The sequence below is a fragment of the Diaporthe batatas genome (assembly GCF_019321695.1).
Source record: "Diaporthe batatas strain CRI 302-4 chromosome Unknown Contig00002, whole genome shotgun sequence".
NCBI classification, from domain to species: domain Eukaryota; kingdom Fungi; phylum Ascomycota; class Sordariomycetes; order Diaporthales; family Diaporthaceae; genus Diaporthe; species Diaporthe batatas.
This window is the reverse complement of record NW_025408549.1, coordinates 3,251,419-3,270,696: the sequence shown is the minus strand read 5'-3', so window position 1 is coordinate 3,270,696 and position 19,278 is coordinate 3,251,419. Positions and strand designations below refer to the sequence as shown.

Genomic DNA, 19,278 nt, shown 5'->3' with positions numbered 1-19,278 from the left:
TGATTCGACGCTATTGCATGGTGGAAGAGTGTCGAATTAGTGACCAGCAAACACAGAACAGCCTGCGTGGTGAATGCATGCATTTCTTGATAACTGAGGCAGGAACGGGGCCCGGTGGAGCCTCAAGGGCGTTGGCATCATTTTGAGAAAGGAAGGTTCAACCGCAGTAGTCCAACAAGTTGCAACAATCCATTGCAGGGCCAATCTGGCTCGGCTTAGCTTGTATCACGGTATCTCAAATGGCTTGTTCTACTAGCCGGGTTTCCCGTGCACCATTTCCGTAGGAATTTGTTCAGGCCACGGCAATTATTCAGGTGATTTATCAATTCATGCTGTGGCCGCGTACTTAGGTACTGTGACCTTAGCTATGCTCATATCGTGAATGAGGAGAGTCCTCGACCATCGGCCTTACTCCCCTTCTCACCACCCCCAAAAATGGACTAGAGTCGCCTTTCATGCTCAGCCCTGTGAGACCGCCTTCGTGACGATCTCAAGTCTCACTACCAAAGTGCCCAATCGCTGCGATCACAGTGCCACAACCCAGTCCGCTGCCAAGTGCTGACAACCAAACGAAGTACTGATTGCCACGATACTCGAGTTGTCGGACTGCCCAGAGCCTTGGAGCCCGTCGATGGCCATCTTGATAATGTCGGCAACATCGCCATAGCCCATCCTACCACGTGCCTTGGCATCAGTCTGCGCACACTTGATGTCGTATTCGTACAGAATCAGAGTTAAAATACTCACGTAACCGCATTCCCCTCAGTTGTCTTGTAACACATGAGGAACAGCGTACAGTCGCCCTCCTTGCCGAATTGCTTATACCCAGCTGGGACCCCACACGCCTCGGTGAAGTTTCCATGCCGGTCGGCTTGGGTCTTGAGCTCTTGTGAGAGTTTCTCACAGTCTGCCCTAACCCTCTCCGGGTAGCTTTGGTTGCCGTACTGATAGAATGGACTCGTTGGCGTGGTGCAGAGATGGTGGTCGTCGGCAAGGCTCGGGGAACGGGGCGCCTGCGGCGCCAGCGCCACCATGAAAGTGGGAGAGGCTGTGGTCAAGCCGAATATGACCGAGAAGAACAAAAGGTATTTGGCACTAATCATTTTGTCCCGAGTATAGACTTTCCTTGTAATAAAATATGAAAAAGACCAACAAAAAAGCAAGTATCTTTGTGGTCGTGTCGTCCACGGCACCTGGGGCGGGTCTGTGATTGTTGCTGGTGATAGCTGTTCCTCAAGTGCTCGATGGGAATACCAGAATGGGGGAACTAGTGGTGTGGTGTTCTGAGGCCGAGCTTTATACAAGGGACGACCTCGTGTGACCGAGGCCTGGTCTTGTTTGCGTATCAAGCATGGCTCACTTTGAGACTCAGTGACTCGTCGGGTAAATCATCAGCTTGTCTAGCTAGGTACTTAATTAGGCAACTTTGGGCCGTTTGTTCTCATCTAATGTGTCTTCGAAAAACGCCGCCAGAAGTAGTTCCCGCTAGCCAGGGCTTGTCTATGCAGCTATTATAAGTTCTTGGGTTGTTGTGGGATTCTTCTTCTTATAGGGGCTATGTTGAGAGACTATTCTAGTCTCGCCGTATGACTGCTTTGCCGGCTTATCGTGGTAGATTAGCCTTTGGGCTACTTATGTTGATGATTCTAGTGTGGTGCCGTTGGGAGTGATGCCTTCCAGCCTTGTCTGTGCGGTACGAGGCTTAGCTACGTGCCTATAGATGTACTGTATTTTCTTTCTACTATTATTGGTACTGTATTTCTTTAAACGTTGGGTCTTGAGCGTTTACTACTGTATGAAGGCGCTATATATATTTTATATGTATGGGGATTAAAAACGAAACCACTTGGGCCATGTACTACTAATTTTGTTCTTTTACTCGCTCTTCTTTTATGCTGTTAAAATTCTGGGTATGTGAGTGTTTACTACTGTATAAATGGATGGTCTACACCCGGACTGATGTATTAAGAACAAAACGACGTTTGCATACAAAGTTTTATGTAGGCCTGTAAATCCGTAGTTAGTTATGTAAGTAGGCCCTATAGGTAGTTAAAACCATGCTTCTATAGGTACCCTTTAATAGCTAATTCTTTTAATTAATAGCTTAACTACTTATACCTTTAAATATTACATTCCTTATAAATTTTAATATTTTAATATATAGGTATAAAATAAGATATATAAAAATAATTATTTTTATTAAAAAAACCTTATTTTACTTTTATACTTAATAAAAATAATTATAATTAATCTTAATATTACTAAACGTACTTTTAAGTAACTATTAACTTAATTAATACTTAACTTAAAATAAATATTTATACCTTAATTATATAAAGTTAAATTACTTTTAATAATAATAATAATTATAAAAGAGAACTTTATTTATTAAATTAAATAATAATAATATTTATTTATTAATAATTATTATTTATAAGTAAATAGTTTTAAATTAGTTAAAAGTTTTAATAATAAGTATTATATTTTTCTTTTATATTATTATTATTAATATAATTAATTTATAATTAAACTAAAAATATATTAATAAATATTAATTTTATTATTTTATATTAATTTTTTATTTTTAATTAATTTTTTATTTAATACTTTATAATATTTAATAAAGTTAATTTATAAAAGGACTTTTTTAAAGTATTTATTAATTATAAATATTATATTAATAAATTTATAATTAAAAGAATACTTTAAAAGTTTATTAATTAATATATTAAGTTTATAAGTTTTTAATACTTTAAATATTTATTTCTTTTAATTTAATAAAAGTATAAATAATAATTTAAAAATTAAATAAAAGTATAATATTAAATTTAAAGCTATTAAAATAACCTATATTATTTAAAATAATTATATTAATTAAAGGTTTAACTTATTTATTATATATTTTAATAAAGTATAGTTTTTATTATATTAAATAAAGTAGATAAAATTATTATTTTAATTAATTTATACCTTTTTAATAATAGACTTTTAATAACTTTAAACTTTTAAAGTTAATATAAGGATAGTATAATTAACTTTTAATATTAACTATATAATTCTTTATAGAGACTTATTATATTAATAAAGGTTTATTTATAAAAATCTTTTATAATAATTTTATTTAATAAATTTAATTTTTAAAGTTTTTAATATAAAAGGTTTTTTTAAAGGATTTTTAATTTAATATTATAAATATTTTTATTTTTAATAAGCTTAAAAATATAAATTTAACTTTATACTTTTATAATCCTTTATAAATTATAATTAAATAGAATCCTTATAGAATTATTAAATAACTTTAATAATTTTATTAAATAGGTATTTATTAATAAATTAAGTTAATTTATTTTTATAAAAGTAATTATATAAATTTTAGGTTAATATAATACCCTTTATTTTTAAATTATATTTTTAATCCTTTTATTTTATAAGAATAAATTATATATTAACTTTATTTAATACCTTTAAAATACTTTTTAAGCTTTTACTTTTATAATAGTAATTTATAATAATTTATATTATTTTATTTAAAAGATTTTTATTAATTAATTAAATATTTATATTAAAATTATTAATAAGTTACTTTAGTTAGTAACTATAATAGTTATAAAAGATTTATTAAATATATTAAGGTTTATATTAATAAAGTAATTAAATAAAAGATTTTATTATTTTAAAATAATAATTTAACTTTATAATATAATTACCTCTTTCTATTATATAAAGGTTAGTTAAAATATTATTAAAAAGTTAAAAGTTATATAATTTAAGTTAGTTAATATTACTTTAATATAATTAATAATTTTTAACTTATAAACTAATAAATAAACTATTTACTTTACTTTTAAAAACCTAACTTATAATATACTAGTAGTAAATATTAAACTTTATATTATTATAACTTAAAAAAATAATATTTACTTTAATTATAATAAATAAGATTATTAAATAAAAATTATAAAGTTAAATTTATTTTTAAAAAATATTTATAATTTATTAATTAATTAGAATATTACTTTTAAGAAAGTCCTTTATAATAATAAGTAATTTAATTTATTTAATTAATTATATAATATAATTATAAATTAATGTAATAAAATAATTAATTAGGTTGCTTTAAAGTAAATTTTTAAAAGAAATATTTAAGTTTATTTTATTAAAAATAACTTTAAATAAAAGGAGGAATATTATAACCTTACTTTTTATATAAAAGATAATAATAAGGTTAAAAACCTTTTAAAAGAATTTTAATAATATTTATTTAAAAATTAAGGCTATTAAAGTGTTTTTATATAAAAGTAAATATTAATAATTTCTTACTTTTTTATAATAAATTATTTTATAAAGGTATAAAAGTACTTTATAATTTTTTATATTTAGTTTATTAATAATTATAACTTTTATATTTTTTAATTATAACTCTTAAATCTATTACTACTTTAAATTTTTAGTAGTATAATTATAACTATATTTATTTATAAATTTTATATAAATAAATAATATTAGTAGTATTAATTTTTAATTATAAAAACGTTTTTATTATTATAAAATTTATTATAATTAATAAACTTTTAAGGATTTTATAGTTTCTTATAAAGTAATTTTTAATAATATATTTTTAAATAAATTTATTTTTAAAAAATAATCTTTTATTAATGGATAATATATTATATATAAAATAAAACCCTTTATTTATTTATTTTCTTTAATTAGTTTAAATTAATACTTTTAAAATATATAAATTAAAACTTTTAATTATAAAAATTATATTTTAAATATTAAAACTTTCCTTTTATTCTTAAAATAATATTTAAATACTCTTATAAATAACCTTTAAATTACTATTTATATTAAGAAATATACTTTAAAGTTTTTAGTTTATTTAATAAAAATAATGTTATATAAATATCTTATTAAAAACTACTTATTATATTAATATAAGTAATTATAAGCCTTTTACCTCCTTTTAAATAATTTAATTCCTTATAAAAGTAAACTATATATAATTTTATTAAAGTTTATAAAAATATATTTATTTATAAAAGTAAAAGTTTTAGTTTTTACCTTTTACTTTATATTTAAAAATTTATAACTATATATAAAAAAAAGTTTAACTTAAATAAATTATTTAATATTTTTATTATAATTATTATTAATTAAATAATTATATTAAAAGTATATATATTTTATATTTAATATTATAAATTAAATTTAATATATAGTAAATTATAGATAATATATTTTTATAAACTTAAAAATAGCTTTTATATATTTAATTAGATTTTAAAATTATAAAAAAACTACTTTTATTATATTATTTAGTTTATATAAGTAGTTAGTAATACTATTTAATTTTTATAATATCTTAACTATATTTTAAAAGTTTATTAAAAAGTTTTTATAAACTTTATAAATTTATATATAATTTAATAAATAATATTATTATTTAAATAAATATTATAAAATAATTTTATAAATATATATTAATTATATTTACTTAATTAATAGTTTATAACTTTATTTTAAATATATTTAAAATTAGTTTATTTATTAAGTAAAAGTTTTTTAATTTTTATTTTAAAAGATAGTATTACTATTAATTTAATAAAAGTTACTATTATTTATAACTACTTTATATTAATAACTATAATTAAAATTTATAACTTTATTAATATTATTAGGTATTTTTATAATTTAATAAATAATTATTTTAAATAAATTAGTACCCTTATAAACTATATTAGTAACCTTAAAGGTTAAATTATTATATTTTAAAAATATAAAAATAATAATATAAAATTAAAAATATTATTATTAACCTTTTAATTATAAAAACTTTTAATTAATAACTATTTTTATAATTAAGTTTAATATAAATAAATATTATATTAATATTATTCTTTTATAACTTTATTTTTATAGTTAAAACTTTATTTTATATTTAATTTTATACTTTTTAAAGAAGTTTATTAATATATAAATATAATATTTTATTTAAAAATAAAAACTATTTAAAATTTTATTAGCTTTATAATATTAATTCTATTAAATTTAAGGTATTAAAATTATAATTTTAATAAATTATAAGTTTTAACAACTATTAATATTAAAATAAACTAACCCTTTTAAATTATATACTTTTAAATATTATAAAATACTATAAAATTTATATTATATATTATATTAAAAGACTAATATTTTATAAACTATTTATTTTACTTACCTAAAAATATAATTTTTAAAATATTACTTTCTACTTTTAAATAAAAAAGGAGAAATTTACTAAAATAAATCTATAAATTATATTAACTTAATAAAATAAATTTATAAGTAGTTTATAAGTACCTTTATAAAAAAGTTAACCTTCCTAAAGCTATTTAATTTAAATAGATAAAAAAGTACTTTATTCTTTTAAATAACTATTTATATAAAATTTAACTTTACTAGTACTCCCTAGAGGACCCTCTTTATAAAGTAAAAGTTACTCTTTTAGTGATTTTTTTTCTTCTAGTTTTTAAGTTTAATAATTTATTAATAGTTATTAAAAACTCTATTTTAATTATAGTTATATTATAGTTAAAAATATTTTTATAAAGTATTTAAAGAATATTAATATTTAAAGATTATTTTCATAATGTAGTAGGTAATTATAAAGTATAAAGAGTATTAATTAATAAAGTTTTTTATTTAATACTTTTTAATTTTAATTTAATTATATTATTAATATTTTTAATTTATTAAATAATTAACTTTATATTTATAAATAAAGTTTTATTTTTATAATAATTAAATATATTATTAATTAGATTAAGGTTAAAGTTATATTTAATATAATTTATAAAGTTATATTTATATTAATAAAAAGATTATTAATATTTTTAAAGTTTTAAAAATAAAATTTTAAATAATATAAGTTACTTTATAGGTAAAGTTATTATAAGTTAGTATTATTATTATAGTTTTTATTTATATTTAATTATACTTAATAGGTTAAAAGGAAATAATAAATTTAAAAGGTAAATAATAATTTAAAAAAGTAATTTTTATAAATAATTAATTAACTTTAATTATAATATTTAAGCTTTAATTTAGTAAGTAATTATATTATATAATTATATATTAAAGTTTTATAATTATAACTTTTACTTTTTTAAAAATAATATTTTTTAATTTATAAATTATATATTATTTATATAAAAACTTATAAAATAAAAAAGAAAACTTTTATAAAATAATTAATAGTTAGTTATAAGGTATTAATTATAAGAAATTATATAATTAGGTTTAAGATGTTAAAAACTAAATTTATATTTTTAAAAAATAAGGTTTTTATATTTTTATTTTAAGTAATTAGGTATTATAAGTATATTAATAAGTATATAAGTATAAACTTTTTTATAATAGTTTATAAGTAATTATTATTTATTATATTAGGAATATTTATATTTTTAAAGTTTTAGTAAAATTTTTTTAAAATAAGTATAATAATATAAACTTCTTTTAATATATATTAATAATAAGTATTTTATAAAAGTTTATAATATATTAATAAAATAATATTTAAAAGATAAAATAAATTATTAAATTAATATAATTAAAAGTAAGTTAAATAACTATTTTAATTAATAAGTTTTATTAGTTATTATTAGTTATTATTATTTATTTATTAATATTTTATTAATTATATAAAACTTTTTAAATTTAAGTAATTTAGTTAAATTTAATAGTTAAGTTTTAAATTAAAATAAAAATAATTTAAAAATAAAAAAATTATTTAAATTAAAATTTAAATTTAAAACTTTTATTATAATAAAGTTAAACCTTTATTAAAATATAAATATTTTATATTTTTTTATTTTAATAACCTTTTAGGTTAGTTTAAATTAAAATTTAAATTTTAAAGTATATTACTATTATATTATTTTAATTTAATTAATAAAAGTAAATTTAATAAATTAAAGGGAAAAATAAAATTTTAAAAGTATTTTAATTAGTATTATTAAAGAATATAATTTATATAAATAAATTAAAGATAGTTTATTTAAGAAAGGGAATAATATAAATTTATAATTAGTTATATAAATAAGCTTTATAGGTAGTTAAAACTATACTTTTATAGGTACTCTTTAATAGTTAATTCTTTTAATTAATAGCCTAACTACTTATACCTTTAAATATTAAATTCCTTATAAATTCTAGTGTTTTAATATGTAGGTATAAAGTAAGATATACAAGCCTATTATATAGTAGAAAGGTTATTAGGGACTCAACGTTTAATAAAACACCCTATCGATAGAATAAATCCTAGAATTCAAGAGCGGATCTAAGTTAATGCCTCACGTTTTTTTTTTCCAAAAAATACATTTACTAGCAAACCTCTACTAATAGACTAAAGCCCCGTATTATACTTAAAAACTACCCTCACTTGCGGGGCCTATCCTAGGTGCCCACTTGCTGCCATCAAGGTTATAAATTTATTCCTTAGTTTCTTAGTCTAACTAAGTTAGTCTTTAATCTTTTAGTTTTTAATTAAACTATAATTAAAATAAATTAATCTTTAATTACTTAATTATAATAGGTAACTAAAATTAAAAGACTAAAACTAAACTAAAAAAAAACTAAAAAATTAAAAAAAAAGTAGGGTTTTTCTATAATAAGTAAGTCTTTTTCTTAATTTAGTAATTTATAAGTTTTAATAAAAATTAAACTTAAATTTATAATTTATATAATTATAGAAATTATTTATAAAATTTATATAAGATTTATTTAATTATACTATATATACTAATTAATTAATAATTATATATATTTTTAACCCTTTATAAAAATAAATTAAAAATAACTTATAATTTATTTAAGCTTATACCCTCTCTTACCCCTACTTTTAACTTAACTATTTATATTAACTACTTTATAATTAAATTTATATAAATTTAAAAATATAATAAAAATATATTTAAATACTTTTATTTTATATTTTATTAATAAAATTATTAAAAATATATTAAATAGTATAAAAGTTATATTATTAAATAATATATAATAACCTATTAATATATTAAAATTATTACTTTTAAAAACTTAAAAACTTTTAAATTTTATATATATCAAAAAACTTTATAAATATATATTATATTTAAAGAGTAAAATTTATTTTAAAAATAATAACTTAAATAAAATATTTTAATAAATTAAATTAATATAATATATTCTTTAAGTAAAGAAAATAGGTTATAAATATTTAAAATTAAATATAATAAAAGACTATTTATATATAAAAATATATTTTAAAGTTAGTAAAAATATTTTTAAAATTATATAAAATACTTTAATACCTAATACTTAAAAATATTTTATTTTTAACCTTAACTACCTAGTTTAAATCTCTAACTTTCTAGTTTAGGCCCCTAACTACCTAATTTAGGCCTATAACTACCTAATTTAAGCCCCTAACTATTTAATTTAGGCCTTTAACTATTTAATTTAAGTCTATAATTACCTAATTTAAGCCTTTATATTTTTAAATTAAAGTTTTAACTATTTAATTTAATCTTTTAATTATATAATAAAATAATTTAAATATTTTTAAAACATATAAAAAAATATAATAATATATAAAGAATTATTAAAAATTAATATAAATATTTATAAAATACTTTATTATAGTTTTAAAATAATAAAACTATATAATTATAAAAAAATTTATTTAAATATAAAATCTTTCTATATTAAATATTTAATATTATAAAATATATTATTATACTATAATATTATAATATAATATCTTTAAAATTATATATAATATATTTATAAATATTATTTTTAAATTTTATTAAAAATAAAATTAAATTAATAAATTATTTACTATAAAAGTAGTTTAATAAACTATTTATAATAGATAAATTTTAATTATTAAAATATTAAATAAAGAGTTTAATTATTTAAATATTTTTTTTTATATATATAGCTTTTTCCTCCCTTTAAAACTTTTTTCTTCTTTTTCTTTTATTTTTACCTCTTTATATAAACCTTCTACTATTTCTACTACTATATAAAACCTCTACCTACTAAAAGATTTATTTATTTATTTTAAATAAATATATCTTTATCTTTTACTCTCTCTTCTTCTATTATAAAGTCCTTAATATTATCTTTTTAAAAGATAATTTATAATTTATTTTAAAAGATAAATATAATAGTATTAATTATATACTCCCCTTCTAAAAAATATATATTTATATTTTTAAAATAATTTATTTATTTACACTCTTCTACCTATTAAAAAAATATAAATTAGTAAATTTTAATATCTTATATTTAGTAAGTTATTTTCTTTTAATAAAATAAGATTATATATAAATATTACTTTATAAGTTTTATTTATATATAACTATATTTATATTAAATTATAATTAATTAGAAATAATAAAAGCTATCTCTTAAATTAATATCTATAATAAAATTTATTTAATTATATTCTTTAAAAATACTCTAACTATATAATTAATATATAAAATAGTTTTTAATTTTTTTAAAAATTAAATTTTTATTTAATTTTTAACTAATTAATTTTATAGGTACTTTTATAAAAAAGAGATACTTTTAAAGGGTTTTAAGTTTTAAACTATACTTATTACTATAAAAGTTTATTTAAAAATTCCTTTTAATAAAGAAAGTAAGAAAATAAGAATAAAAGTAAGTAAAATATTTAAGAATATTTTTATTAATATATTAATATTTTTTTAAGAGTTATACTTTATAATTTTTAATATTCTAACTAAATAAACTAAGGCTAATTTTATAAATATAAATACTTATAATAAGATTTTAAATTTTATTATTAAAATAATTTACCTTTTAGTATATTAAATTTAAAGTTTTTAAGATTTATTATTTTATTTAAATTTATATATATAAATATTTTTTTAATATTTTAATTAATTAAACTTTTATTAATATAATATATATAAAACTATACCTATTATTAACTATTTAAAGATTAAAAATATTTTAATAAATACTTTTAATAAAAACTTTATAAATTTAAATTTAAACTTAAAAAATATTATTAGTTATAATAAATTTTCTTTTATTTTTAATATTTAAACTTTTAAAGTAAATATAGTTTATATAGAAATAATTATTTTATATATTAACTTAGAATTTTAATTAATTTATAAATTAATTAAATTTTTAAGTTAAAAATAAATATATTAGCTTTATTCTTTTAAAGAATTTTAAAAGTTTATTTAAAGTTATTTAAGTATAACTTTAAATAATATTTTTAGGTATTTAATATTATATATATATATATATATTATATTTAATAATTAATTTTATTATAATTTTATTTAAGACAATATAATAAATAATAATATTTTTATTAAAATTTAAAAGAAATATAATTTTAATTTAAATTTTAAATTTAAAATAATATTTATTATATAGTATATATTATTAATTTAATAGTATAAAATATTTTAAAATTATTTATTAAATAAAGAAATTAATAAATATATTTTTAAATATTCTATAAATCTTTAAACTATTATATTAAAGTTTATTAAAATAATAAATAATTTTATTAATATTATTAATATTTAATATTACTTTTTAATAAATATTATTATTTAAGTTTAATAAATAATAATATTAACTTAATATAATATTAAGATTAATAGACTTTTAATAAAAGGTATTAAAAGTATATATAAGATAGATTTTTAGAAAGAAACTTTAAAAAATTTATATACCTTTAAATAAATAAAATTATTTTTAAATATTATTTTATATTAACTTTAATTTAAATACCTTTATAAGATAGAATTTTATATATTTTATATTAAAAACTTTTATAATTAAAAGAGCCTTTAATATATATATAAAGAAATATATTTAATATTAAGTTTAGAAATATATTTCTAAATTAGAAATATATATTTTAATTTAAATTAATAAAATATTTAAGATATTTTTAAAACCTTTTATTAAACTTTAAAAGCAGTTATATATAACTATCCTTAAAGGATTATTATATATTTATATAATATATAATAATTTAAAAGCTTTAATAAAAGAATTTAAAAAAGTTAAAAAGATTCTTTTTAATAAGTAATTTTATTTAATTTATATTATAATTATATATTAATTTATTTAGAAATATTATTTCTCTAAACTTATAAAAACTATTAAAGTTAGCTTAAATAAATTAAAGAAATACTTTTATATTAATTAATTAAAGTTAATATAAAAGTTATAAACCTTTTATATTAATTTTAGTTTTAAACTTAAAATATAAAATATTTTATTTTTAAAAGAATAAGTTATTAAACTTCTATCTTTATATAAAAGTTAATATATAGTTTATTTTAAAGGATAAGTTTAATAAATAAGTTTAAAATTAATTTATATTTATATATTTATTAATATTTTATAGAGTTAAAATAGAATTATATTCTTTTAATAAAGATATATATAATACTTTACTTATAAATTTACCTTAAAATACTCTTAATTCTAATAATAAATTTTATATTAAATTTTTAATAAATATTAAAAATAAATATAATATTTATCTTTAAAAATATACTTTAACTTTAAGGTATTTTTAATTATTTTATTTTATATATTTTATTTACTAATAATTAATAGTTAAATTTATTTAAATATTAGAAAAATAATAAATTTTAATATCTTATATTAAATATATTAATTTAAAAATATTTTATTATTTTAACTACTTTTATTATTATAAAAAATATTTTCTATTATTAGTTATATTATAATTAAATTAAAGGTTAATTTTAATATAAAATAGTAGGAAATTAATATTATTAAAAATTAAAGGTTTAATAGTATTTAAGAGTTAGAGGTAGAAATTTAGAATTTAGAGAAATTAGTAGAGAAGAAGTAGAAAAATAATTTAAAATAATTTATTTTATTATTTCTTTTTAATTTAAATTATATTTAAATAATTTATTTTAAAAAATAATAATTTATTTTATTTTAAATTATTTAATTAAATAAATTATAAATTAAATTAAAATAATTATATATTTTATACTTTTAAAATTAATAAAAGTTATTTTATTATTATTTTTTTAATAAAGTTTTTTAAAGATTTATAAATTACTCTAAACTTCCTTATTTTCTAGTTAGAAACTAAAAGTTACCCTAAATTTCCTTATTTACTAGTTAGAAATTAAGAGTTACTTTAAACTTCCTTATTTACTAATTAGAAACTAAAAGTTACTTTAAACTTTTTTATTTACTAATTAAAAACTAAAAGTTACCCTAAACTTCTTTATTAATTATAGAAAATAATTATTAAATTAAATACTTTTATAAATTTTTAATATTCCTTTAATATTTAATAAATATAAAATAAAATTAATAATATTTAAATTATTTAAATATCTTTTATTATATATTTTATTTAACTTTTATTTAACTTTTATTTAACTTTTTATTTAACTTTTTATTTAATTTTCTCTTTAACTTTTTATTTAACCTTCTATTTAACCTTCTATTTAACTTTTTATTTAACCTCCTATTTAACTTTTTATTTAACCTTCTATTTAACCTCTTATTTAACCTCCTATTTAACCTTCTATTTAACCTTCTATTTAACCTCCTATTTAACCTCCTATTTAACCTCCTATCTAACTAATAATAAGTTAATTAATAAAAATAAAAAAAATAAAAGAAAAAAAGATAAAACATACTATAAGGGACTTACTAGAAATTAAACCTAAATCTTTCCTCTACTTAAAAAGATTTTAACCACTAAACTATAAATCTAAATATAATATACCCTATATTCTTTTAAAAATTCTATTAACTAAAAGATATATATATTAAATTAAAATTTAAATAAATTAAAAATCTAATAAATAAATTATTTAAATATTAAAAATATATAAATTTTAATTTTAATATTATAATATTAATAATATTTATTATAAATAATATATATATTTATTATAAATAATATATATACTAAAAGTTACTTTAAACTTCCTTATTTATTAGTTAGAAACTAAAAGTTACCTTAAACTTCTTTATTAATTATATAAAAATAATTATTAAATTAAATACTTTTAAAAAAACTTTAATATTCCTTTAATATTTAATAAATATAAAATAAACTTAATAATATTTAAATTATTTAAATATTTTTATTATATACTTTATTTAACTTTTATTTAACTTTTATTTAACCTTTTATTTAACCTTTTATTTAACCTTTTATTTAACCTCTTATTTAACCTTCTATTTAACCTTTTATTTAACTTTCTATTTAACCTTTTATTTAACCTTTTATTTAACCTCCTATTTAACCTCCTATCTAACTAATAATAAGTTAATTAATAAAAATAAAAAAATAAAAGAAAAAAAGATAAAACATACTATAAGGGACTTACTAGAAATTAAACCTAAATCTTTCCTCTACTTAAAAGATTTTAACCACTAAACTATAAATCTAAATATAATATACCCTATATTCTTTTAAAAATTCTATTAACTAAAAGATATATATATTAAATTAAAATTTAAATAAATTAAAAATCTAATAAATAAATTATTTAAATATTAAAAATATATAAATTTTAATTTTAATATTATAATATTAATAATATTTATTATAAATAATATATATATTTATTATAAATAATATATATACTAAAAGTTACTTTAAACTTCCTTATTTATTAGTTAGAAACTAAAAGTTACCTTAAACTTCTTTATTAATTATATAAAAATAATTATTAAATTAAATACTTTTAAAAAAACTTTAATATTCCTTTAATATTTAATAAATATAAAATAAACTTAATAATATTTAAATTATTTAAATATTTTTATTATATACTTTATTTAACTTTTATTTAACTTTTATTTAACCTTTTATTTAACCTTTTATTTAACCTTTTATTTAACCTCTTATTTAACCTTCTATTTAACCTTTTATTTAACTTTCTATTTAACCTTTTATTTAACCTTTTATTTAACTTTCTATTTAATCTTTTATCTAACTAATAATAAGTTAATTAATAAAAATAAAAAAAAATAAAAGAAGAAGAAATAGAATATATAAGGGACTTACTAGGAATTAAACCTAGATTTCTTTTTCTATTTAAGAAGATTTTAACTACTAAACTATAAATCTAAGTATAACACCCCATTTACTTTTTAAAAATTCTATTTACTAAAAGGTATATATATTTAATAGAAATTTAAATAAATTAAAAATCTAATAAATAAAATATTAAAATATTAAAGAAGTATATAAATTTTAATTTTAATATTATATTATTAATAATATTTATTATAAATAATATATATATTTAATTTAATTATATAAAATAAAATCTTTTAATTAAACTTTTAAATTAAATATATAAATTTAATATAATATATTTATTAAATAAAATTATTATATATATTATAAAAGAAGGAATTTTAACAACACTATAATTAATATTATAATAAAGTTTTACTAAAATATTTAAAGAGTAAATAAATAGTATTATAATTTTATAATATAAAAGGAGTATTATAAACTTAAATAAATAACTAAACAACCCTACTTCTTTAATATTTAACTAATATAAATTTAAAATATAAAATTTAATACTAATATAATTAAAGACCCTTAATAATTATAAAAGAACTTTATAATATTAATTATTAACTTAATACCTTTAAACCTATAATAACCTTTTACTACCTTAAATACTATTTTAGGAATATAGACTAATAGATTATACTATTATACTATATAGTTACTTTTAAATTATTACTTATAAAAAACTTTTCATATATAAAGTTAACTCCAACCTTATATAAAATTTTATATTTATTTAAATAAATTATTAAAAATAATTAAACTTAATTTAATTATAATTTTTATTATTTATTTAAATAATTATATAAAGGAATATATATATTTAAAGTTAAGTAGCTTTTAAAAAATGAGTTATAGAACTCTACTTTTTTAATACATAAAGGTTTAAAGTTTAAATTATAATAAAATAAAATTATATTTTAATTTTTATATTTTATTTAATATTTATTATTTAAATTAAATTAAATTAAAGTATAATATTTTAATAAATATTTTAAATATTTAAAATTTTTAAAAATTAATTAAAAATAATAATTAATTTTAAAAATTTTAAAAATATTTCTTTTATACTTAAACTATATTATATAATTTAATATTTAATAAAATAAAATTTAATAAAAATAGACCTATTTTTTCTTTAGTTAAACTAAAAACTAAAGACTAATTTATAGATTAGTTTAGTTTTTAATCATAATTACTAACTAAAAAAAGATTTAGTTACTATTTCCTTAACTAAAAGTCTTTAATTTTAGTTAAGGCCTATAACTAAACTAATTTAGATTAATTTCAACCCTGGCTGCCATTGAACGCTACAAGCCAGTTCATTTGGTGAGACTGGCAACTCATTGAGGCACTTGATGATGTAATGCTTGTGTTTGTAGATGCACCTGAGTACTCCAGTGCGCTGGTCGCCAGATTGAGTATGTCGGCGACATCTCCATATCCAAAGCTGTGACACAATTTGATTTGGTCAGCCCATGGATCCTAATGCAACCCAAATGATCTATGGCTATCAAAAAAAAAAAAAAAAAACGGTCGGGACTTACTTTGCAATTTTGTCGATTGAACTCGGACATTCGAACCACATGGTGCAATCACCGTAGCCCGCGAATAGTGTAAACTCGGTCGCGGCGGCGTTGCAAGGCTCGGAGAAATTGCCCTGCGTGTCGGCGAGAATTTTGGTCTCATTTGCGAGCTGTTTACAATCGAAAGAAATTCTACTCTGGTTGCTCTAGTCGCCATACTCGTAACCGGTACCGATCACCCCGGAGCACAGGCGGGCATCAGCTGTTGCGACGACGGGTTCCACGTCAGCCCGGTTGGTTGGGTGTAGACGATGGGCTACGGAAGCGGCCGGAGACACCGGCGATGCCAACGCCAAGCGACTGATGATTGATAGAAACGTGAGGAACCATCTGTTATTCATTTTGTCTTGAGCGAAGAGGTCTGAGGTTCTGTCAAGGGAGCGATGCTGTTGGTGGGGTGATGTGTGAACAGTTCGGTGTTTGGTGATTGTTAGACGATTCATCATAAATTTGGAGGGGAAAGTCGCGTTTTTATACCCCTGGAGCTTTATGGTGTCATGGTGTGTGTGTGTGATGGACAAAATCTTGCGATGGACTGAGTTATCTAAGTCGTGTCAGCCCTCTGCTGGGTCAACTGGTCTCAAGCGCGGCTCAACCAACCCCAGGCTCAGTCACTCACTCACTCAACAACTCAATCCGTTTCCATCCGTCATTCACTACCAACGGATGTTTTCATGGGCTCAAAATGGCGAGGTTATCATGATGAGTGGCTGTGAGTGACCAACTCATTAAGGTTCCTCTACCTAGGTGAACATCTCAATGTTTGAGTGAGGGTCCGTGTCTGAACACTTCCCACTGAAGTCCAATTCGAATCAAATTCTCATTAAATCTCATTTACTTCTCAAACTTGTACCCAAGGAAATAATCGGCGACCTGCCCTCTTTGGTTGTAGTGCCATTCTCTTCAACCCTCACGTTATTTCAGCCTGCTGGTCCCCCCCTTCCATCTCCAGTGCCTCATTCACCATTTAAGTGAGAATTCTTGAACTACCAAGGGTTCACTCGACTAGAGCATCTCCTCCGACTGTTGCAGCTCACGATTCACCCTCACCCTCCCCGTCTCGAGGTCGCCGTCAATCCGCGCCAGCTCCATGTCCACCACATCGGCCCCCTTTGGGAACCGCTCCGACGAAACGGTAGATGTGACTCCTGTCTTTCCTTCATTGCCCCTGTACGCTGAGCGCATGTTGGTATTGTTGTCGTGCCGGTTCCATGTGGGGACGAGGGGCCTCTTTCCAGAAGACGTGTAGTCCATATTCCCAGTCCTGGTGACGCCGGTCCTGCCTCCGCCGTGGCTGTTGAAAGCGCCGGGGTCCGCCAGGCGCTGGGCAATGAGTGTGCCTAGCGGCAGCACAATGATTAGGGATGTGTAGACCAAGGACCCCGTCTCGATGATGAACTTTTGAGAAACCTGCATCGAGATCAAGACCACTGTTTTTTGTGTCCGCGTCAGCCATACTCTCGAATTGCTGTTAGAATGGTCAGGCTTACCAGGGATCAACATCAGCACGCCATTGGTCATTACCAGCATATCCATCGCCGCGACGCCCTTGGTGCTCGGCAAGAAGCTGCGGTTCTGCACCATGTGCATGCCAAGCCGGAGCATAAATATGAAGCAGAACCAGCAGATGCACGTGAGCTCCAGCGCGAGATACACGTACCGCAGGAACAGACGCCTGGGCAGGTAGACGGCAGGATTGTAGCCCGGGTAGTAGGAGCGGATCTGGTCCGACTGCACCGCAAGCATGAATGAGACCTCAGCAAGCGACAGCAGGGCCGACACGACCAAGATACCCCATTTATAGGTGCGAGACCACAGCGTGACCATGGCCCACGCCTGCAGCATGAGTGCTGCCATCATTAGGAGATTCTGCGGGATGACTAGGGCAACTGAGGCCACGCTGTTGCGGAAGTCGGAGTCGCTGACGAAGCGCTGGTCCCCGCCATACAGCACGTAGAACTGTGTCCACGACGATTCAAAGTAGATTGCGAGGAGGATCGTCCGTGGGAGGTTGTTGATGAGCGCGACCATGTTGATGATCGAGGCCGCCCGCCAGAGCTTGCTCTTTGGCGTCAGGGCCAGTAGGACGAATAGCATTATCAGGCTCGCGCCGAACTCCACGGCGTAGTCAATCGTCTTGCCGACGATGTATGATTGGTTGAAATCGATCTCTGCAAGTGAGATCAACATCCCGGAGCCGTCTGGCATTGTCAAGGTGATGTTCTGGTGGAGAGGATCTTCCATCGCCAAAGCCGTGTAGTTCAGGCTGGGATCAGGCATCCTGGCATCGTTGATGTCTCCTCGCGACATCTGTACTCACTCAAGATCAGTAAAACGGCATTCAAATAATGAGATCGATTGATTCTGCGTCAACTGGGGCGATACAACTTGCCTTGGATCTGTTGAACGTCAAAATCTTGGTCTCACGATAGATACTGAAGTGTGCAGTGAGCTTGAAAGCTCCTCGCCAATGCGCGTCAAGACCGGTGTCGGCGAAAACCAAGTATGTGTTAATTCGACTTTTGTAAGCTGCTTATTGGGAATTTTCTATGGGAGAGTGTATCG

General features: G+C 20.6%; 3 protein-coding genes across 3 annotated transcripts; all 3 read right to left on the bottom strand.

The window, feature by feature from the left end:
* Nucleotides 1-525: 525 nt before the first annotated feature.
* KVR01_001308 (uncharacterized protein) lies at nucleotides 526-1,103 on the bottom strand (the record flags this gene model as incomplete). Its single annotated transcript, XM_044787916.1, has 2 exons — nucleotides 526-673; nucleotides 748-1,103. The coding sequence occupies 2 exons, from the start codon at nucleotides 1,101-1,103 to the stop codon at nucleotides 526-528; spliced, it is 504 nt and encodes a 167-aa protein (XP_044649263.1).
* Nucleotides 1,104-16,414: 15,311 nt separating this feature from the next.
* On the bottom strand, nucleotides 16,415-17,054 carry KVR01_001684 (uncharacterized protein; the record flags this gene model as incomplete). The annotated part of the gene is made up of 3 exons (XM_044785774.1): nucleotides 16,415-16,577; nucleotides 16,675-16,859; nucleotides 16,893-17,054. 3 exons carry the CDS (start codon nucleotides 17,052-17,054, stop codon nucleotides 16,415-16,417), a joined length of 510 nt encoding a protein of 169 aa, XP_044649639.1.
* A 664-nt stretch (nucleotides 17,055-17,718) lies between these two features.
* KVR01_001686 (uncharacterized protein) lies at nucleotides 17,719-19,023 on the bottom strand (the record flags this gene model as incomplete). The annotated part of the gene is made up of 3 exons (XM_044784461.1): nucleotides 17,719-17,881; nucleotides 17,957-18,143; nucleotides 18,204-19,023. The coding sequence occupies 3 exons, from the start codon at nucleotides 19,021-19,023 to the stop codon at nucleotides 17,719-17,721; spliced, it is 1,170 nt and encodes a 389-aa protein (XP_044649641.1).
* Nucleotides 19,024-19,278: the final 255 nt, after the last annotated feature.